General features: G+C 38.8%; 1 protein-coding gene across 1 annotated transcript; it reads right to left on the bottom strand.

Moving 5' to 3' along the window:
* Positions 1-169: 169 nt before the first annotated feature.
* LOC115746964 (zeaxanthin epoxidase, chloroplastic) lies at positions 170-6,203 on the bottom strand. Its single transcript, XM_030682965.2, has 16 exons — positions 5,497-6,203; positions 4,607-4,769; positions 4,360-4,434; positions 3,914-4,014; positions 3,651-3,766; positions 3,118-3,329; positions 2,653-2,744; positions 2,020-2,134; positions 1,824-1,927; positions 1,658-1,703; positions 1,468-1,532; positions 1,282-1,368; positions 934-988; positions 768-856; positions 587-674; positions 170-430 (listed from the first exon to the last, which is right to left on the bottom strand). The coding sequence occupies exons 1-16, from the start codon at positions 6,009-6,011 to the stop codon at positions 350-352; spliced, it is 2,004 nt and encodes a 667-aa protein (XP_030538825.1). The 5' UTR covers positions 6,012-6,203; the 3' UTR covers positions 170-349.
* Between the last annotated feature and the right edge of the window lie 17,779 nt (positions 6,204-23,982).

Here is a 23,982-nt window from a genome sequence, read left to right as displayed (position 1 = left end):
AAGTAATAATATATACAGAGCATGGCACGCAATGTGCGTAACTAGCTCGCAATGTGCATAATTGACTCGCAATTAGCGGTTCAATCCCAAGTTTCTGGTGTCCTATTGTTCTTTGAGCAAAGCAATGAGAAGCCAAAGATCTAAAGACGTTTTAAGCAAAGCTGTCTCAAAATCACTAATCAATACTTTCATTTCACCAATTATAAGATCAATCAATGACATCTTTCCCCGTGTGTGAAATTCAATGTGTCGGAAATCGTCGAGCTAGATTTACACGTCTCTATGTCACTTCGACTCTGATGTTTTTCAAATCAATCGCTATACAAATCGAGTGTCTGACTCCGGCTTGTCATGCTGCCTGTAGCATTCCGCTTCTCTCAGCCTCCGGAATTTTCGTAGGAGACCTCACGACTTTCACTCGATACATTGCCTGCAAAAATAAATAACCGTGACAGGTTTTTGTAGTCATTTTTGTTATAGCAAATCTGAACCGAGGATCACATAAACTTTGATAAACAAACCGTGTGGAAGCCATCATTAGTGTTACAAATTATGACAAAACTTCACGAGGAACGGAAAGACTGACCCTCTTGTCTGAACCAAACTCAATGGTGTCCGAGGGATGAATCCTAGCTGGGAAATTCGGAGTTGCCCGATACCGACGTCCCGCGTTACTGCAAAAGTGATCTCATCACATCATATGACTACAACTCGGTAAACACTACGGAGAAAAAGAAATAAAGAAGACCCTGCTCTGAGCTACTTACTCGGAGATCCAGGTACCATGTTCGCTCTGCAGATCGGTCACGAAAAAAGCACCATCCTTATAGCTTATTTGAGCATGTACCTTTGAAACCTGAGACAAGAATGCCGTGTGAACCAAAAAACACAGTGGAAACGTGCGAAAGAAACCAAAATGAAATGAACATTCACCTGGGGCAAAGGAATTGTCACTGGAACGCCATGAAGATCATCATTTAGTTCACTCCTATAAGCCCAAAAAGCTATTAATAGCAAGAATATGGAAGGCAGGAATCATGAAGCTAACGAACAGCGATGTCGATGTTACATTGCTTTTGACTTGCCAGTTAAGTTAAACAAGGAACCCTATCTCATAATACACATTCAAAGTGCTTTCTCCTGATACGAGAGGTTATGATACAGTTAAGATGCAGCATGAAATTGCTTTTTGAGCCATTCAAAAACTTGCAGGAAACTGAGTTGATACCACGCCACCTCTGTACTACATCATAACAGAGAGAGGCAAAAGACATTAAGTACCCAATAATGCAGCTGGTGCTTTCGTCTCTACTTAAACAAATAGGTTGCGGTGGACTAGTCCTGTTTCCCAAAGGTAAAAGAAGCCATCTGCAAAATACATGACAAGTGCGTGATAAAGAGTGGTTTGCAGCAATGGAGAGTAAATACGGGAACTGAACAAATAAATGCAAAGGCTCAAATACGTACTCCCCATTCATAGCACGCTCCAATGCATCATCGTCTTCAAACCATCTTCTCAACTGGTCATTTGCCTTTATTCACATGGATTTTATATACATTAGCTTCGACATTGAGGATTTGTCATATATTTACAATGAGAGGAATTAGTTATACATCTAAATTCCTAAGTTACTTTAAAGGAATGCAGGGACCATACTTTGTCTGAAAGTCTGCAACTGGGTGGCCTCCCCTCAAGTTTCGAGCTGTCAAGCACCATAATTTCAGTCAGTCCAAACACATTCCAAAAAGAATTGTGTCTCGAGTTTTTTGTAGTTGCAGGATCATTATGAAGGAAAGAACAGCCAGCGTTCCTAAGATTTGACCTGTTACCACCCAATACCCAGTTAAGCATCAACGGCATCGCGATGTCTATAAAGAATCTTCCACCAACTCTTCCAGGATGTGGTATCCGAAACTTTGTCAGAAACTGTGAATATTTGGCGTAGCAAGAATCAACGCATGAAGGATGATATCAACATAATGCTTGCTTTTATGGCCTGAGTTTTGACAAGTACCTACCGAGAGTGGACCAAGACCCACACCTAAATAAGCTTTGTATGTCGAGGCCATTATTGCAGCCATTCTTGCCAATCCATGGATGGCAGCAACTCTCAGCCGTCTTGCATTCTCATAGCTAGAGGATATTGGAAAACGAAAAATAAGCTAAGTTGACTGACAGAATGAAAACTTTGATCAATCTCTTAGCATATAAAAGATATTCACTAAGTATGTCTCCTAACATGCAGTAACTGCAGAAACTAGACTCATGTCAATACTTGCTCCTAAAAACAGAAAGATGGCGTTCCAAGAAGCAAGAACTATGATAGTAAACTGTGCTTATTCAGGGGTGGTTGCTTGCTTTGCTTGCACTATAGAGCATCAATTTATCAAGAGTCATATTGAACATCCATGCTTTGTACCGTGCATCAAATAGCAGAGCATAGTTGCTGATAAGTCAAATAGAGTTTCAGAACCAAAGGGTAAAAGTCTTCCCATTTGTCACTAGAAGATAAATACAAAGAGAGTAAAATATGTGACACAAAACATGGAATTCACAGGAAGTTACTGTCATACACATGACTAAGTTGACAAGATCAAGGAATTAACCTTCTGAACATTATGTAACAAAGAAGCTAATAAAGGATTTATTACCTCCTCAGAGCATCAATCACATCAATCTGGGTCCCAGATCCAACGCTATTTTTCCATGCCTTCTCAAGCTCCAGGGACAGTTGGTAACTATCCTGTGCAAATGATAAAGCAATTACTGGCTTTATTTCAAAGGCCGTGTTCAAGCATTTTTATTGAGCACTCAGTACAAATTTCCACCGCGTTTATAAGATGCTAAATGGAGAGAATGAAGCAGATAAAAACATGCCAACTACAACATGCCCATACAACAAATGTGACCAAGCATGTTTACCCGATCACATACAATTTAAAGAGCAGTTATGTTTTGATTCATAAAAAGCACCAAAAAATTGATGAGAATTATACTGAAACATCAGAAAAGAAAAGATCAGAAATTTTTTGAATGAGCTAAGAACAAACATGTAAAAGCAAGCGACATAGTCTTCTTGACTTAGAACTTATGACACTTGAATTTTGGATGCATACTTCAATGGCCATGCATCCCCCTTGCCCCATATTTGGCTGCATAGCGTGAATAGAATCCCCAAGCAAAGTCACACGACCCTTTCCCCACGTAAAAGCCGGTGTCCGGTCATAAATGTCGCGTCGAAGAATCGCCTCTTCATCCGTGGCAAGTAATAGATCTATCACATTATCACACCAACCTCCAAATATTTTCAGAAGCCTTTCTTTTTTACCTGCGGAATCATCACATGCAGGTCATTACGAGTAATCAGATAATCAGCATTACATCACAGGAATGGGTTATTACAAGATCTGGTCGAATCCACGGCTCCCAGTCACAACAATGTATCCAAGCCATGAAACTTATGATGACAAATGCAGCTCTAGTAAAAACTGCTTTTCCATTAATAAAAAAATTTAAGCATAAAACGTAAAAACTAGTAGTCAACGATATAATGACATGCACCGAAACCATGGAATGCGCAGATCAGTTCCGAAATATAAAGCACGATCAGAATGAACTTAGAATCTTTAAGCAAAAGCAGGAAATGTACCGTTTGGACCATCGACACCACCGGGTGGCTCTTTGTGAAATGCATACCACTGCATCTTTCCAGCACCAACATCTGAAGAGACAAAGTATTGCTTGTGTCCCAGAAATACTCGATACCTTTGGAGAAAGAATAACTCAACTTGTGAGAGACTTGACGATCGAAACATATACCAGGACATGATTAGATTCCCTTTTGTACCATACCAATCAAGCTAATCCATGACCCTGACACTGACAGAAGAGGAAAAGGCTTTACATACTTACCCGACAGTCTCAATGTCAGCCGGTACAAAATCTGCAATGCCGGTGTAGCAAGTATAGTCTGAATAGGTGGCATCCTTTGGCCCAAATAATCTTTTCCTCACCTATTCTCAAAGGAAAAAGAAGACCTCTCAGAAGACAGAATTGGAATAACGACTTTGCAACAATATTTTTCGCGGACAAAGATTTTGTGATCATCTTTTCACTTTGCTTTTAATGATAGAAGGAACCATATTGAATTAGATGATATTGCCTGATCCTTAGGCCTAAGACTTCCTTACTTGCCTAGATGAATAGGATGATGCAGTTTGTCTGGATATCTAATTCAGTGCTCATTAAGATTTTCTTTCATCATGTTAGGGCGACAATTTGCTCCAAAAAGTCTTTCACTCCCTCATTGGGCAAACATTCTCTCTTTTCTCTGAAAAGAACAGAGAAGAACATGGTACCTTCGACCATATGCCGTCGGCTCCAATTAGGAGATCACCTTCAAAACGCTGCCCATTCTCAAGAGTGACGGTAACCTTAAATCGATAATAAGCACCACATGATGAGGAATGTCAAATGAAGCCAAGAAACAACCAACAAGACTATCTTATTAAGTGCATTTTCCATACATAAGGGAAAAAACTTCCAGTTTCAAGTCCCTGAAACCAGTTGGTGAAGAAATGATAAAGCCTCAGTGCTCAAATTTACCTTTGTGCCATCATCCTCAAAGTCAACCACGTTACTGTCATTTAATATAACATCCTCCCCAACTGCTTGAGCGAGAATCTGCTGAAGGGACATTCGGCTAATAACTCTAGTGACTGGAAGCCCCCGTTCCGCCGCAGGAGTGAACGTATCGAACTTGATGTACCTGTATACAACTGCATATCACTTTCTGAGACTTATCTCGAAAAATAAGTTCCTCCACTGAGATTTGTGCAAAACTTTTACTTGGAAAAGAAATCAAACCATGAATGGCAGTGGCGGCAGTGCTGACCATACATTATGTTTTTCTTTTTGTAGGTATATAGTTTTTTGAAAATACCTAATGTAAATGCAATGAGATTGATGATGTTAGTGTGAGATTCAGAAAATGGCAGCTTTATATATCAAGCCTCCACAAAATCCTAATGGTTCAAAATACTCAGACAGTCTCAAACCACTTTGAAACTTGCAGTACTCTGTATTCTTGTGGAATTCTAAAATGCCAGTATGACAATATAGCTTCATATACTGAACACACTGCGAAAATCCAGTGGGCTAAAATCTTAACCACTCAGGCTCAAACCAATTCATTCGTCAATCTGAAACATTTTCCAGTACATGTATACTTCTCATAATTAAGACTCAAATGGTCAGTGCATAGTACAGAACAATATATTCGTAAGATGCATAAAGTTATACATAGTAAGCATTGAATATCACATCTCCAAATCCTCCCTCAGTTAAGATTGCCAAACCAACAGAACCAACACACACAAAATCTCTTTTCCGATGCTTAAATAGTGGATATTTCTCATGCCAATAAGTTACCAGATCAGTCCTAATTGAAACCAGAAAGGGCAAGCAAATCAACAGACAAAGCCAAGTGAACTCACCAAGTACCAGAAACCCCATCAACAAGGCCATTAATCCTTTGCCCAGTTATACAACCAGTCCTCATCACCTCCTCAGCAACCTCCATGTCAATAGCCTCCAAAGCAGCCAACGCATTGCTCTGTATCTGAATTGGACCCCTGTACTGACCCTCCCCTCTAATTGCACTCAAGTCCTTCTCAAACACCACCACCTCAAACCCCTTCCTCTTCGCCGCCAGTGCGAAAACCAGCCCTCCGATGCCGCCTCCGGCGACAAGCACCCGGAGCTTCTCGCTCGGCACTGCTCGGCTCGCTTCGGCATCCGAGTTATCCGCTTGAACTACGGGGGATTCAACCACAGTGGCTCTCAGTTGTGGGGTACATCTCCTCTTCCGGGAACTGATTTTACCACTTCTTGAGTGGTTACAAGGAGAGGAATCCAGTGGAAGATCCTTGGAGATGGGAATAGAGAAGTGGGTCTTGGAGGAAACCGAGGATGAAGGGTGAATTAAGTTGAAAAACAGAGTGGAAGCCATTGATTGATTATGTGCAAAAACACTTTGCTAGCAGTTGAACCTTCTTCTTGAAAGAATCAAGAAGGGAAAGTCTGGAATTTTTTTTACTTTCTTCTCTCTTTTTCCATGGTGGTAGTGAGAGAGATATAGAGCCAATCGAAGCCAATCGTAGAGACACCAAAACGCCAAGTGGCAAATTCAGGTTAGCCCCACTCACACCCGCATTTCTCTGGCACCCACGCACAGAGAGAGAGAGAGAGAGAGAGAGAGAGAGAGAGAGAGGGGACTGAACAAAAATCTATGGAACAGATGTTGCTAGGTGGCTTGCTTGTGTGGTAGTGGGACGATCTCCTGCTCGAATGATCCAATCACTCCTCAGTCCAAGACTACACCACACGACCAGAATAGAAATGGTGTGGTGGGGACGAAGGGGATTGGAGATAATTGTTCAGTTTTCTCTACGGCATGTTAAGGCCTCGATTTTTCGCTTGCAAGTGCTTTGATAATGACAGTGTCTTCCTCCGGTGGTCAACTCAAGAAAAACCCAACGTGAATTTGGTTGGTTATTTCCCTACCAGAAGAAAGAACAGAGTGGGTTTGTTCCACGCTCAGATTTAACAAGAAATCCAACCACAACAATGAAGCAAAAATCTTTAAAAAGACAGAGAAAAGAACACACGCGCGAAGTATCTGATAATCTGTGTCTGAACACCCTTTTGGCGAACACCCTTTACAGAAGAAGAAGCTTTTGTTTACTGTGAAGGAAATGGCCAACTAAATTGCAGACAAATATGCAGGAGCTTGGAAGTCAATATCGGTAGGGAAGAACTTGTCTAAGAGGTAAAAAAATAAAAAAAGGAAAGGCGACACCTTTTTCAACGAGGTTCAGGGGACGGTGATGAGATAAATAAATAAATATATATATATATATATATATATATATATATTCATGACCTCCCTTTTTTTTTTATATTTTAGGTGGCTGAAATTAATCTGTGACACGTGTCACCAATCAGGTTTTCTGTTTTCCTCTTTACGGCGTACGTGGCAACGCCATGGTCTGGGAGGCTTCGAGTGGTCCGCGGGACGAAAACCCAGCTCCGAAGGTTTTCAGTTGCTTCCATGTCATGGGCAAATTAATTTTCTTTTAGATGACCAACAAAAAATATATATAAATGATTTTCTTTTGAATATGAGACAATACTATACAAATTGGATCACTTTTTCTTTAGTTTTCGCCTGAATCAGGATCGGCTCGACCGGGGACTCGGTTAGCGGCCATGTTCGATTCGCGTGTGAATTTCGAGATCTTGACGGTGGATAATTATAATTTTTTTTATGGGTTAAATTGTTCTCTTTGTTTCTTCAGATAAAAGGTGGACAACGTGAAGAAAGAAATTCGAAACCAAGAGAGGATGGAAAGTAAAAGAAGGTATGGATTTTACTTATCGTTACTAGATTATAGTGGGTCTTACAATTGAGTCACACAAAAATTAATTTCAATAATTCATGCACTAAACTTTCATTTTTTATTTTTTATTTTTTGTGATTATTGCACTTCAGTCGGAATATAGCCACCGATCTAGCAAAATTTTTAGTATGGAAAATGATGATAGACTTTCTGGACCCGTTAGCATTTTGTCAGAAATAACTCAAATTCAAGTCAAAATACATTAATTGTATTTCCTTTTGAAAACAAATCAATTATTTAATAAAAATGAGGTCCGTGTAACTTTCGATGAATACGGTTTACTACAAATAAGTTGTCATCCTACGACATTTAGAATCGATGTGGACACCAACTTGGATTTTTTCCAATCTAAATTGGCCAATGCATGTGACTTCTTAATTGCCTCTCCTTTATGTATTGTTTGGCCAATTCAGGAGATATGTGGTTTGGAGATGGGTCCAATGCCTCAGGATCAGTCATGGTGGTGTTTGGCCAATTTCTATTTTAAGAAATAAGGGGCCTGAAAGTCCTAAAATTTATCGCGAAAGTATAATCAAATTTTTAAAACTTATCAAATTAGTGCAATGGAGTCCTTCCATTAACTCCATCAAATTTAACTAACAGAATATGTTGGCATGAATTTTTTATTATTTTTTTTATCTTACGTGGCTAAAACATGAAACATAATGTTAAAGCTATGTCGTTTTGAAAAAATCTATACTTTTTATATAAAATTTATTTTAAAAATATTCAAAAGAACTATTAAACAAAATTTAAAAAGGAAGAAGGAAGATGCATGCAAGGGCTACAAGCGTGTAACTTACGAGACGTCCTAGGGCGTCCGTCTTGCTTATGAGATCTAGTTTATCTTATATTATACATAACAGAGAGCGCATGTGGAAGCTTAGAAAACTAAGAACAATTAGCGGCCATGAAGGTCCATGGTCCGTGGAAAATCATGATTGTGTGTCTTTCTGGTTCAGGTCTTCATACCCGTCTCTGCATCCTAAACAATTCTTTCCAAGCACTAAGTGGCTAAAACCATAGCAACATATCAATCATGTTTCTCTCAAGTCTGTCCTAATCCTCTTTGGAAAAATTCAAACTTTTTCATGACACTTTCATTCAAGAAAAATGAGGATGTCAATCCTACCAAGGCCGATCACTATGGCATGAACCCAGAACATCTTACCATTGCTCAATAAGAATGTGCTGAATTGCTCGCTCGGGGTCTCATCGAACCCTCCGATTCTCAATGGGCTTGTGAAACCTTTTATGTTAATAAACGAGCAAAACAGAACCGTGGCTGACATAGAACAAATGAATAAGTTGGATCGCTTCATCAAAACTCATTGTAAGGAACATAATCTGGCCTTATTCAGGTGCGATCTTCCACCAATCCTTTAGAGTTCCAATGAATATACTAGCAAACTCAAGAAGAACTTCATAGGTACTATGCTCTGTAAGGAGCCTAGTAATCAATCGTGCATGAAACTCTTGGAGGCGCTCGGGCCACTTATGATATGGAAGATCATCAAATGTGAAGTATGCCTTTGATGATGAAGAGGTGGATGACCCAGTTGGATTCTTCATCAAGGCTATAAAGAAGTATGTCATCAATATAGATATGGGCATTTGCCAAAATTGACTAAAAGATTCTACACATGACTTTCTGAAACAAGGAATGAGCAGTTTTGAGTCCCAAAGAGACAATTGTCCCGTGAATTAGAAATTTCTGGCACCTTGAGGGTTGAGTTTCAAGATTGAACTTGGAAGCTAAAAGGCAATCTCCTGAATTGGCCATGAGAGCCTGGTATTAGGGATAGCATACCTGCTTGAGGCTCGAGCTTGTCTCTACTTCCTTCCCGGTTGAAAAGAAACAAGCAGACACGACGCCTAAAGGATATGGCCTTACTCGTAAGGTTTCCTTAACTTGTATAACACGCATTAAAAACATCCACACATAACAAAAATATATATTTTTATATATAATAGATAACTGTTTGTTTACATCTTTCTTCGCTCAATTAAAAACAAGAATACACTGGGAGGATTAAAAGGGGAAACTCTACTCCGAGTACTAAGCTAGCACTAACTTCTCTTTCGAACTTTGGCACGATCATCTATAGCAGCCGATACCTGAATATATGAAAAGAGGGTAACAACGAGGAACGAGCTAGAAGCTCAGCAAGTAAGATATCCGGCCAAATGACTAGGCTATTCATTTGTTCATTCGATCAAACATATCTCAACAGGCAACCGGAAGACAAAATATCAAGGAAGGCTACCACGATACGCATACATAGAGCAGTCACCAGGCAATCAGAGTCTATCCAACGAAGTAAACACCCAAAACACAAAACCTCATGAATCCTTTCCACCCAATCCTTGTGACCGAACCCCCATTTAACCTCGATCCCACTCCGCAACCATCCGGCGACTTGTCAGGCGAATCCTCTCTAATTCCAACCTACCCAAAGTCAAACAGTAACCATAGAGTCCGCGGACATTCCTTGCAAGTACAGAAACTCACGGATCTTTCCCCCACTCCATATAGCCAACCCCAACGTGTACAATTCTATTTCAATTCGTCACAAACGAACGACAATTAAGATGATCGGCTCACCTATTCCATTAACCCAAGACCCAGAGATGTCTACAAGCAATGGATTGGAAATTCATCATTGTCTTCGTCACCATGCAAGCTCGACTACTCACCAGCATACCTATTTTCGAACATCGAGGATGCATGTTAAAACCAACGACAAATGAACAATCCAGTAGTAAGGTTAGATATCTACTTGCCTAGGATTGTGTAAGAAGATAACGGGGCTTGAATTAACACCAAACGAACCACGGGTTTCTTCCTACTACGCCGGTGCAGCTCGAATTCATGGCATTCCATCAACTTCTTTGATGATCAGCCCATAGATTTGAGTCACCCACAACCTTAGGATTGTGTATGAAGAAGCGGGACTCGATTGCCGTCATGATGAGCTTAGACTGACGATTTCTCCTTTGGCGCACCGTGCGAGCTCAAGGGCGAGTAAAGGAAAGATCGAGCAAGAGGGCGATATCAAGCGCAGCTTGGGGCGAGCTACGGCAGTTGGGGGCCTTGAGGATTGCCACTGCCGAGCCATGGAGTCGCCAGTCAAGAAGAGAGAGCGCGAGGTCGAGAGAAACGAACGAGGGAGGAGAGGGAGCGTTTTTTTTGGGGGGGTGGGGGTGTTGCTCCACGCAAAATGGATGGGAAAATGAGGACAGAGAGAGAGATTAAGATGCTTTTATAGGGGTGAGGGGCCATGGCGATGGAAGAGAGGGCTAGAGGCGATGGCTTGGCAGTCCATTTGCGAAACAATTCTTACACGAACGAAAACTATACGATCCATCACCAATGCTGACGTCTAACAGTCCCTCGCTTAACTTTGGTTGCGTTTGCCACCACAATTCGATTCAATCATCCACTGCACCAAATAATTAAAACTCGAATTTGTAATCTCTATTAATCCACACTTGATATTGACTATTTCACTCGTTAATCAAATCTGCTAGAAATTTAGGTCGTCATAACAAGCATGCAGCCCTCGTCGCTGTCGCTGCTATCCCGCCATTGCTAGGAAGGTCCAGCGAAGGTGCGGGTATGGTCGATGGGGGTTGCAAACCGAAGACGAGGTCCTGCAAACCCTCGCTCAAATCGCAGCCGTTCCCCAAATCAGGCAAGGGTCATGACCCTCCCCAAAATCTGGCAAGGATCGCCGGCCATTCCCCCTGTCTGATCGAGGGCCGCTGGCCTATAGGCGAGGACCGATGACCCTCTTCTGATCTAGGTAAGGGCTTACAGGCCCTCCACTACGATCGATGAGGGTTGCCGGCCCTTGGCCTGGGCCCAACGACCTTCGTCATCCATTCCCCCACCGTCACCGGCCCTAACCAACAATGATGGGGCGGCAACAAGGACGGCAAACCCTCGCCTGCATCTTCCTCCTCCTTCTTCTTTTCGTAATTTTTTTAATTTTACTTAATATTTTATATAAGTTAAATGAAATTTATATTGAGAAATTAGATTTAGATCAAAACAACGTCGTTTTAATCACGTCGGCACCATGTAGGATAGGAAAAAAAAAGTCACTTCAACATTTTTCATTAACCAAGTTAGACGGAGTTAACGGAAGGATTCAATTGCATCAATCTGACAAGTTAAGATTTAGAACTCAATTGTACTTTCGTGACAAATTTTAGGACCTTTCAGTGCACTTATTTCTCAGTTTAATTATTTGATCAGTCCTTGTAGGTATTGAAAGTGGTATGCACTTGTAAGTTGAAACATCCTCTGTTGGAAATGTGGCCTTTAGGCAGTAGGAAATAACAAATGCTTCCGAATGCAGTGGACTTACCTGTGAGTTAGTTTGGTATAGCTATGTCGGAACTAGAAATGTGACTGTGTCGTAGCTACCGTGAAGTCTTATGATAAGTGTATTTGGTAATACTTAATTTAATATTGCAGACCTCAAAACTGGATGGACAGCTTTTCTTAAGAATCGTTGTGAGCTGTCAAAATTTAGGAGGCGTTGCGATGTGATTGGTCATTAAATCTTTCATAAAACTGCGAAAAATCCTTTTTCATTACCGAATCTGCTCGTGAAAACTATATTGAAGCTCATCTATATCTGTCGTACATATGGAGATAATAAAGGAAGATAACTAGTTAGTGCCAAGTGAAGCTTTGGTTTGTTTAGCGGAAAATCACTAAGTTGAAAAATGTTGTCCTTGATTGTTCTTATCACTTTGACGAATGATCAATGATAAGACTTTGATTGTTGGGAAAAGTACCAAAAAAGTTTTATGTCTATTGTAATTGTATCAATTCAATTCTAAACATTTCAATTCTAATAATTGAGTCCTAATTATTTTCACAATTTGCTAATTGAGTCATTTTGGAAAATTTTGGTTAAAAATCAATGACGTAGACGTTGGCCATCCTACGTGACAATGTCGGTCTTGACATAGATAATTTTTAAATTTTTATTTCGAATTTTTGAATCTTTTATTATTTTCCTTTCTTTTTATTTCCTTTCATTTTTAGCAGCGTTGCAGCCCTCGCCGTGTCTAGGTGAGGCCCGACCGTGAAGGCCTCACCCGTAGCTGGTAGGTCTACCATGGCCTCGCCTAAGGCCATTGCGATCGATGAGGGCTTGATGGGCTTCACCCAATCGACCCTCGCTAACCAAAAATAATGGAAAAAAGAAACAAAGCAGAAAAAACAAAAAAAATAATAGAGAAATAAAGAAAATAAAATAAAAAATCAAAATATTATTAAAAATTATAAGTTATCACCGACCGTGTTATGTAGAATGGCTAGAATCCACGGCAATGATTTCCATCCAAAATTTGCCGAATGGACTATATTAGCAAATCTTCAAAATTTTTTAGGACTAAATTGGCATAATTGAAATGTTTAAAACTGAATTGGCACAAATACAATAGATTTAGAGGTTTTTTGGTACTTTTTCCTTTGATTATCAACAGCAATGTTTTTTGTTAACTCATTTTCTTGAGCTATATAACTGAAAAAAAAACTAGAAAAACATATATTTTTTTAATTGTTGATTTTTTGTAAAACAAACAAAATCTAAGTGTGCGTTTAGTTGAGGAAAACTTCATGTAAAAGAAAAAAATGTTTTCCGAAAAAATGTTTTTCGGGAAAATTGTTAGTTTTTCAATATTTGGTGATATATAATCTAAAAGATTTTCTGGTGTTTGGATCTCATTTAAAAAATAATTTCGATCTCATAACTTTATTTACCTAAAAAATCGGATTTTTAATTTTTTTTTTCTTTTTTTCCATTCCCTGGACACGCTCGCGCATGTCGACCTCGAGCGAGCTTGAGCTCGCAGGATCCGGCGACCTTCAACTCACAAGTCGCCGGCGAGCCTCGAGCTCATGGGATCCGGCGAGCCTCCAACTCACCGGCCCACATCCGTAGTCGATTGTTGGCCACCGCCAAGGCTTGGCGACCAGCGGAGGAAGAAGAAAAACAAAGAAATAAAAAATGTCAAATATATAATGCAAAGAATATAAAAATATATATAATAAAACAAAATATTACATATTAAATAAATTCGAGATGAGCAATTCTGAAATTTTTTTTTTTTATATCCAGGATCCACCGGCCCCACCAGGCTTCGCCCGTCGTCTGGCCCGAGGGCCAACCAAGAACTATACCTAGAGGGAGACCGGCTCATCAACCCATCGCCGGAGCCTCCCACTTAAATCGCGGAACGCGGTCAGGAGATTTGAACCCTCAACCTTTTATGAAAGGAAGAAGGGCTCAAGCTCAACCAACTACACCATGCGCGGGTGGGTAATTCTGAAAAGTGTTTTCACCTCTTTAAATTTAGAAATTAACTTTTCTAATTCTATGCATGAATTTTCCTAAGAGTTTGATTTGTCTTTGGATTGGACCATTTGATTGTGAGAATCTGACATTTGTTATATAAGAAATGAGGATGATCAGACATAATGAACCCAAATGATTTATATTCAAAGTCACTATTTTTGTGATATCAAAAAATAAGAATGAGACCTTATCATGGCTGGTATTTATGGTTTTCTAACATCATAGGTATAGTTAGGGGGAAAAAAAATGTTGTAGACACATCTAACAAGTTGGAAAAATATATGTTTTTAAAGAACTATTTCTTCTTATAGAAGTCGCGACAATTAAACAGTTGTTAGTCATATATTAGCAAACGCCCTTTTTATAGGGTAAAGACTAAAGACCCACAGTTCATAACTCGTTTCTAGCCGTACCATTTATTTTAAGATGACCAAACATTATGCGTGAATGCCAGACAAGATATCCTACGTACAGTTCACATACGTAAAGATATTAAGACGTTTGTTGTGATAAAGGCCTTCCTCAGTATGCAAATAAAGAATGATGCTAGAGTTTTGGAACAACGTTTAGATTTTGGTGAACAAGCGAGGGTCTTGGGGTCGTTGAAGTGCTTGGACGGACCAAATAGAAGGAGAACAACTTCGACAACATAAGCACATCAATAAACGGCGACTTCCTCTCCGTTCCGGAAATAGCGACTTCAGCAAGAAGCTCATTGGTTAGCAACCACAACAAAGCCATTATTCAAGAACTTCGACTCTAGCAGCTTGCAAATCAGCCCCGTGGTCAAAGGGGACGACGATCATCCTCAACCTCATGTTCACCCTCAGTCGTTGGAGGGGATGACGGTTGCACGGTGGTCCAAAGCGACGATGATCTGCTGTAGTGGTGGTTCTCCTTGCTCGGTGGCCGGCAAAGAAATATTTGTATACGTCATCCATTATCGGAAGCTAACAGGGATTGTTAAGATATTTTGCAATTTTATTTATCTATTTCGGATTTGCGTCACCGTCAGTCTCGAATTTCTCATCCGACATTTTATTCGAATTTGTTCTGGTTTTTCCATTTATTATCGACCCAATGGATTGAATCACATTTCTAGTCCAATCAAAGGCACGTCATTCATGCATGTCGATTGTTGGTAACGAGCAGCAGAAGTCCGATACCTTCATTCGAGGAGATAGCCAAGAGAGAGCTCAAGTCCAACCCGTCAACATATCCAATTGAATCCACATTTACTCAAGAGCTTAAGCCAATGAGTTATGAATCAACTTGAATATATTAATTATTCATCATCACACCAATTCTCCGATGTGGGACTTCTCTAACACAACTCGAACGTGCATCCTAACAATTTCCCCTTCACGTGTGAGCATCATGCTAGGTCCGCTCCCCCTTAATTCAAGTATCTTTCTACACCAACATATCTCAACTTGAATCTCTATCAATACCCATCTTCATCAATATGTGCATCCTAACAATTTCTCCATAAGCACGTGCATCCTAACAATTTACCCCTCACATGTGAGCTTCATTGTTAGGTCTGCTCCCCCTTAATTCAAGTATCATTCTACACCAATATATCTCAACTTGAATCTCCATCAATGCCCATTGAGCCCGCCTTGCTACACCACAACGCCCGCCAACCCGGAAACCTCCATTGTCACCAAGTTCCTTCCTTGAGATATTTACCAAGCACCGGTCACCAATCAACCATCGGCTCTGATACCATTTATTGAAAGCGCGTAGCACCTTCAACCAGAAAGATCGTCAAGAGGGAGTCCAAGTCCAAGCCTATCAACATATCCAGTTGGACCCGTTTTTACTCAAAAGTTTACGTAAATGAGTTATGGGCCAACTTGGATATATTAATTATAAATTGCTCAATTCCACACCAATTCTCCAATGTGAGACTTCTGACACAACTCGCACGTGCATCCTAACCACTTATTAATGTGTTTTGCATGTCATTACGTGACTATTGTGCTACTTTATGTTAATTTGCAACATAGTGATATTATTTATTGTTGGTCGATAAATCATGAGCATTATATACTCTTGCTATCAAATATTTGAATTTTTCTTTTCTGAATCGAATATCTCAACTTTCTAAATCACGCTTCATTTGGGGGCTCCAATTAATTCTCAGGGAGACTTGCCATACCTTGCCCCACCGCCACGGCCACTACTTCTAGCCACTCAAGGACGAGGGACAAATTTGAGTCAAATGAGCTCGCCCAACCCATAGCCCTTGGATCTGCATATTTCCTTTGTTGAGGATAATCGATAGCCTCCGAGATCTCGCCGTACTTCTCAAAGTGCTCTTGCATCCCAAGCCAGCTTGCCGACAATCACCGGATCTATCATGGGGCTCCCCAGTATCGTCATGCGCCCCGGCGATGCGGTCGCGTATAACCCAAATCGGCGTGGCCTCTGCATGAGGACGCACGACTCATATTTGTCATGCAACCTCTTTTTGCGCACGTTAAAGAGTAAGGACTTGAACTTAACTATTTCATTGGGGTTTATGGTCGTACCCATGAGTTAAAAATCCTTCGCAAACACGAATTTTTACATAGTTATGACATAAAGCTAGACATGGTAGGTCACCTAGGGATGCCACACGCGAATTGTGCCCGGTCCCCGAATAATTTGGAGGGGCCAGGCCTTTCATCTTAATTGGCCCAACCCATCATGTAAGATATGGCAAAGTGAAAGCTAGGAATTTTTTATGTCAAGCGCAAATTTCAACCAATCTCCAAATGCCATAACACCATTAGAACAGGGAAATTTCTTTTTAATCTTTTACAAGTTTGATACTTAAAAAAATAACTTATTACTCATTCTAATTACAAAAAAAAAATCATTCAATTGGAAAGATAGTTCTAACCGAATTTCCTCTTAAAATTATTGAAGTGTATGAGCCCAGCGTTCTTATAAATATGCTTCATGTATATTTTGTACCTAATAAAAAAGTTGCCAAAGAGCACTATAAGAATGCCAAAATGAAAAGAGACTAAAGATATAATTACAAGACCAAAGAGCAATTGAATTTTGGATTTTTGCCCAATAGAGTTTATCTAACTTCCAAGCATTGGACAATTGGGGTTCATTTGTTTAGAGGAAAACTGTTTTTAGTAAATTACTTTCCGACTTTTCGGTATTTGGATGATGGAAACTATAAAAAAAAATATTTCTCATTAGCTAACATTGACACTTGATTTTAGCCGACAAGTTATTTAAAAATACAAACTTTGAAATTTAGATTTATGAACGCGACAGAGTCTATATTTCAACAACAAAAAAGAGTCACTTCGCATTTGAGTTGGTATTAGCATTATATTTACAAGTCATATATATTGGAAACTCAAAAGTTTGACTTTAAAGTTGACTTCGTCAGACTTCGAAAAAAGTCAACTCCAAGTCAAAATTTTACTTTTTGCACGTAAACACTCTAAATAGTGTCGATTTTATTTATGCGCTTTAAATTTTCAACAAAAAAATTTGAAGTTTAACCCATTAATTCCTTTTGACCAAAAAACCAAACTACTGGTCACCATTTTCTTCAAAAAAAAATAGAAAAATAAAAATATCAAAATCAACTCATTTTCACCACTGTTCGACTTTGTCATTATCAATTTTACGAAAATCAATTAAGAATCGACTTTTCCCCAATTTGAAAATTTTGATACCTAACTGACCAAAAATCAAATTATTTTGTTTCTTATCATTTTTAAGGATAGTTTCCTTCATGACATTTGATCTAAGGAACGTACCTCATCCAATTGTTAAGCCAATTTTGAGATTCCTAGACAAAATCAAAAAGCCACAATTTTGAGCTTCAATTAGCATCCGGTTGAGTCTTCATGATTAGTGTACAATTGCTTTGGTTCAATACAATTGAGCATATACCAAACATGCATTCGAAGTCAATTTGCCAAATTCACAAGCATACCTATCAAATTGAATCAATTTGCAATACGATAGTTCACAATTCAATGAGGACTTAGTGCAATTGTCTCAATTTGACTTGGTCCATGCTAGACTACTTCCAATTTGAGAAATGGAAGTTCAATTTGGCCGTTTAGGCATGTTCAAAATTTGGTCATATGACTTGATAGAAACTAGGAGAATTCAAATATTAATTGGAAATTTAACCAAACTAAGTCAATTTAGGCTATCCCAATTACATTCAATTTGATCCAATTCATTTAGAAAATTTTTAATTCATCAAGATTGGACCAAAATCAGAAAAATTGGTTAAAAATAGGACCAAAGACCAGCCATTCAACCTGGTTTGGATCTCGGTCAACCCCACTCGGCCGGGTCAACCCGATCCAATCGATGTTGGTTGACCGGTCCTTTCCGAGCAATTCTGGCCATTTTGCGGCGTATGGCCAAAGGGTGACCTCCCGAGCCGGTCACCCACCTCTCCCTCCGAGCTTCGTCGGTAACTATTAACAGCAACTAAGAAACAAGGCTCTACAAACACTCTTGTTTGTGCTCTCTCAAGATCTTTGTCTATCCGTGCTCAGTACATCTACATCAATTTGTTGTCCTTTTGTGTGTATTTTGATGTGTGTATCGCGAGAGTTTGTGCTTCAATCGAGCTCCGAGGTTGATTAATCAGGATCGCCAACGCCTGCCGGCCATCTCATGCCATGGCCGGCGCCCACCCTTCTCCCTTGTGCAAAAAATTACAAAAATATGTCATTTGGTTCAATTACAAAAATGCCATAGAGATGTCCTAGAAGGTTTGTGCCAAATCATCAATCCTAGCGAACATCTGCTTTAGACCATCCATTATACATTTGATCCAATGGTAAGCTTTCTTAATGGATTAGTATTCGTTTTAGACTTGTAGATTAATCCAAGGGCCTAGATTTGGTCTTGCATTTGAATATATCAAGCTTTCGATCCAAAATTCAGGGGAGCTATCACAATTTTCCTTTTTTTCGCAATACTTGACAAGTTGCGGGTTTTCCTTCATTGAACTTAGAACAGCTCGTCTTTTCAATACATTGCGTGTTTATTTACCGCAATGCAATTTCAATATATTGTTGTTTTTAGATTAAGATGGATTTAGATTAAACATTGCACGAAAATGAATCACAAAAACAAATTGCATGGCCATTTAGTGTTGGTTTGGGATAAAACCTCTAAGATTAAATGGTAAACTAACATATGTGACCACTTTAGGGAAATAACCCAGCTAGTTAGGTACCGAAAGCACGCTAATAGAAATATTAGTGTAATCAAGTCCATGATTCTAAAACTTTGGCTGTGTAGGGGTCAAAATGCTTCTCCCGCATTTTTATCGCGTTTCAACCTGACCCCAAAAATGATTAGAGGCAACTCTTAAACAGATAAATAGGTTGATTAAAAAGATCTGAAAAACAGAATGTCCTAACCCATCGCCTAAATGTATGAGGTTCGGGAGGGCCCCTACCCTTGAAATGATGCCCCTCATAAGTCGTTTCGACAATTAATGAGACATTCATATTATTGGGAGGACACCTTGCGAGACAGGCTCTCGATTCAGGAGGGACGCAACAGCTAAAAGCAACAAGAAGAAAGAATTCACTTTTTCTAAAGTCACCAAACAAACGAAAACAAATAATTTTCCTTTAAAATGATTTTCACGGAAAATATTTTCTTATATCATGAAGTTTTCAATGGAACAAATGCACCCTTAATTTCAAATGACATGATATAATAAAGCTTAATTATTTAAAGTAAAAGAATCAATTTAAGATGCATGACATAAAACACAATTTATTTGGTAGGTAACTATTTCACCGGCGGATTACTCGGAAACCCAAATCAAAAGATAATTAGTCTGGAAATATTACAGAGGGAATAAGAATTGGGTCCGGAATGTGCGCTTAATGAAAATGCCAAATCATATGCATACAGGTGGTTGATTTGAATGTTTGATGCAAAGAGGATTTTGAAGATTTATCGTATTGAAAACATGAAACGTTGTATGAGATTGAATGATTCATTGGACTTTTAACAATCGTTTCATATGTCTCATTTGACCAACTCTTGGAAATAATTATGTATTATTTCTTCTCGATTCAATCATTATGTCATATCTTTAAAATTCCATACATTTATATGTAAAAGACTGTACACTTTTTATCATTGGTAGCTACGATAAATTCATCTCTTTTCTAATATATTCGTGATTTGCACAACCAAGAGCTCAAAACGAAGATGGGAGTTTTTCATGTAAGCAAAATGGGTAATGTAGATTAAAAAGTCTTCATCGACCAAAATTACTTTTTCGGAAAATGACGGCAAATATCACCAATATCACTCCGATAATAGACACGTCGTGCACACAATTCAAGCCTTCCAAATTAAAATGATGTCTCTAATACTATAATGCTCTAGAGTAACTCAACCGATAGATAAAATCGAATTTTGCCAGGTACAACAAAAGTCGTTTTATACCTTCTACAATTTTTTTTTTTATTGAAATTACGCTTTGCTGGATATCTTGTCCATTTTAGGGTTCGAAACGTCCAACAACTTTGCCTACCAAGATTTAGGTGGTTGTCTTTCAAAGCACTTATATTCAACTCCGTCGAAAGGAAATCGATAATATAGATTATGGTAAGAGAAATATTCGATGATGGAACCTTGACTGACGAATTCACACCTAAATTAATTCATACATGGACTTCCCCATGTGCATGCCCTATCGGTCCAGCACGAGTTCTCATTTAATTTTCCCTTTGTGGAGAGGAAACAGCCCCACATTTTAAACAATGATTATTGGACCAACCAACTAGGTCAAAGTTATACAACAGGAGGTTTTAATTTTATAGGAACATACCTCACAAATTTTCAATTGCGGCCAAGCCCATTTCCCATTGCATGATCCTACCAAACCTTTTTGGTTTCACATTCATCCGCACTAGATGACAACAAAATGAGGGTTCGAATTGAGTTAATCCAACTCATTAATCACTGTTTAGGAGTCAAAACAATGATCTAACGATCTCCATGCACGCCAATCTGATGAATCCGACGTCCACTCCAGTATTTTAGCACCCGTCTATACCGGCTGATCTGTATAAAACTTGTTTGTATCTAAATTAGGCAAGCTTATTAATTAATTGCTATGGATTATCTAGAGGGAGATGTTATCAACCGTCTAATGAGCATATACATTCAGATTCGGAGAACATGCCAACCTAATCTCAGATAAGAATACTGTCAATCATTAGCTGCTCCCAACGTTTGAGCCAGCCAATCATTGATCCAATTTATGTCGGTAATAAGCACCAAACCTTCTCTCCTTTGCGAGGATAGCCCTACCAAGCCTAAGACAAGCACGAATTCCAAACACGCGGGGAAAAATTATTCAAAAAGTTCTAAATATATTTCACTTTTATCAATTGAGTCATAAACTTTTTAATTATACTAATTTTTTTTTGGTAAGGGCCTTTTTAATTATACTAATTAAGTCATAAACATTTTTACATTTTGTCAATTGAGTCCATCCGATTAATTTTTTGGCCGATAACCAATGTCATGGACACCTACCACCCTGCGTGGCACAACTAACGCCGACGTGAACGTGGACGATTTTTAAATAATATTGTGATATTTTTTCAAGTTAATATTTTTATTTTTTCCTTTTCTTTATTGTTTTTTCTTACTATGACTGGCGAGGGTCGCAGGGCCCTCGCTCGAGGCCATGATGGTCTAGGCGAGGCCAGGTGAGGACCGTGAACCTAGTCCACAGCCAATGAGGATTCGGCGATCCTCGCTAAGGAACAAAAAGCAAAGAAAAACAAAGAAAAACTGGGTAAAAAAAAAAAATTTTGATTTTTTTTAAAATTTGATAAAATTATATCCATGACGGAACCGGCCACACCACGTAGGACGGTAGACATCTACATCAGAGATTTCCGATCAAAATAATCCGGAATGGCTAAATTGACAAATCGTCAAAAAGATTTAAAATTACATTAGCCAAATTAAAAAGTTTAGGATTGAATTAGCACAAATATATGATATTTATAATTTTTTATTTTTTTGTAATAATTTTCCCACCTTCCCTAGATGGCGAGTATCCATTTCTATGCAATGTCCTTCTTTTGTCTTTTGCGGGAGCACCATTATTGCCCAAGACAGTGAAATGCTGCTTCGCATGTGATGTCCGTTGTTTCCTTGCGGAAGGAGAGCAGCCGGCAGCGACAGAATACAATAACGCTGTCTGTTTTGGACAAAAGATTGGAAGACAGCAGACTTCTGCAATGTTTTAAAAAAAAAAAAAAAATTGACTTTGAAGCTTCTTTTTTGTAACGCACGTTCCGACGGCAAACGCACGATTTCCACCCTTCTCTTTGGCATTATTTCCCGGTTATCTCTCCCCGATCGCTGGTCCAGATCGTAGCAAAATCTAAGTACGCACCTCGAATTGTCACCTCCCAAAAACAGGGCAAGGAAGAAAAAACTCCAATTGTACTATGCGAAAGAAGAAATACCCATGCACGTGATTTAATTAGCGTCAAATAAACCCGCGTCGTCTTCGTTTACTCCACCGACTGCCCCCAGCTATGTCCGAGTTGAGTACGCGAGGGGGGGGGGGTCGCAATTAGTATGATGCTAGTGTAGATATTCTCCAAAGATAAAAGTCTATCGAAGGTGAAATGATTCGTTTTTTTGTTAAGTGGTTACGTCTCGTTCATGATACCGGCCTCATTCTAGCCTTATTTTTCAGAAGGACTAAGTTCGAAAAAAAATCGTTCCGTAGGATCCAAATGCAAGTTTCTTTTTTTAAATAAAAAGGAAAATCACCAAAAACACACCTCAGTTTTCATCCAATGAACATTTACATAAATCTACCTCTCAGCAAATATCATTTACATACCTCTGAGCAGAATCCCACATTGAAAAGACCAAGTTACTCCTCCCGCTTTCATCTTGCTTAGGGTTTGAACGGTTGGTAATTCAGGTTTTAAGATGGTTTCAAGGATTTTGGGCAGGTGTGTGGATTTGTCGAGGATGGGCATTTTGGGAAGAAAATGACATTTTCCACAAATAGGAACACAGATAATTGATGCTAAGGTGCAAAATGTTCTCTAAAGGTAAAAATCAAGCATGTGTTTTGTATCTTCAACAATTAAGATCATTTAGAGAAGAGGTTTATTATTTTTTTTTCGTAAATAAAAACAAAATATATGTTAACCTCTTACGGCTAGCGCAATCGATCGGAATGTTGGAGAACTTTCAGTGTAAGGAACCGTAAATGACTAATAAGATGTTTATGTCTGTATACGATACGAAAGCTATTGCAAATGTGATAATCTTAAAGCATTTGTGCCACAAAAAAAAATTGCCAATTTGCTTGGTTGGCAAAATTAGAGCTTTTCTCTCGCGTGAAACCACTAATTGATTCTCCTTCATCCTTTTTGTCTCTCATCATTATTTACCAATTAATCATAACTCATTTATATTTAAGCCTTTTCATTTAACATGATAACATAGATTTAAAGTTTATTCTATATTAAGGCGCGTATGAGAATACTTCTAGAATAGAATTTCTGCTCCCGAAGTACTTTTGAAGTAGAAATCCATTTGGTTATGCAATTTCAATACTTCAGAAGTAATTTTAGAGCCACTTAAGGGAGTAAAAAAAAAATTACTTCTTTTCAAAAGTAGAAAAATCAATTTCTAGTTAGAAATTGATTTTTAGAACAGAAGTTTCGCCATGCTCGCCCTTAGTTAGTAGACAAAAACTTCTTCTGTCATATAAATGCATTTCAGAGATAGTATATAGTTTCTGAAATACAATGCCAAACATTGAGAGTATAGCCCATGTGCACCTTTGAAAATTACATTGTTAGGAAGATGTATAAAATATTGTTAGGTTAAGAAATTCAGCAAGTACCATTTTAATTGTGATTTGGAACATAGGACAGAGGAAAATGAGAGATCAACACTAGCAGGCCCCAAAATGACAAAACAAACAGATGTCTGTCACCGTATACCTGTCCCTCTGCTTCTTGGTCCAGCTTTTCTTTATTCACAGCAAAACCTACGGAAACTAGGCTCCTTTTTTTTTTTTTTTTTTGTCGGATACGGAAACTAGAATTCCTTTTTTTTTTTTTTGTCAGGAAACTAG

This window comes from Rhodamnia argentea, chromosome 11 (genome assembly GCF_020921035.1).
Source record: "Rhodamnia argentea isolate NSW1041297 chromosome 11, ASM2092103v1, whole genome shotgun sequence".
Taxonomy (NCBI): Eukaryota; Viridiplantae; Streptophyta; class Magnoliopsida; order Myrtales; family Myrtaceae; genus Rhodamnia; species Rhodamnia argentea.
Note: the sequence above shows the minus strand (reverse complement) of the source record. Positions and strands in the feature narration are given on the sequence as shown.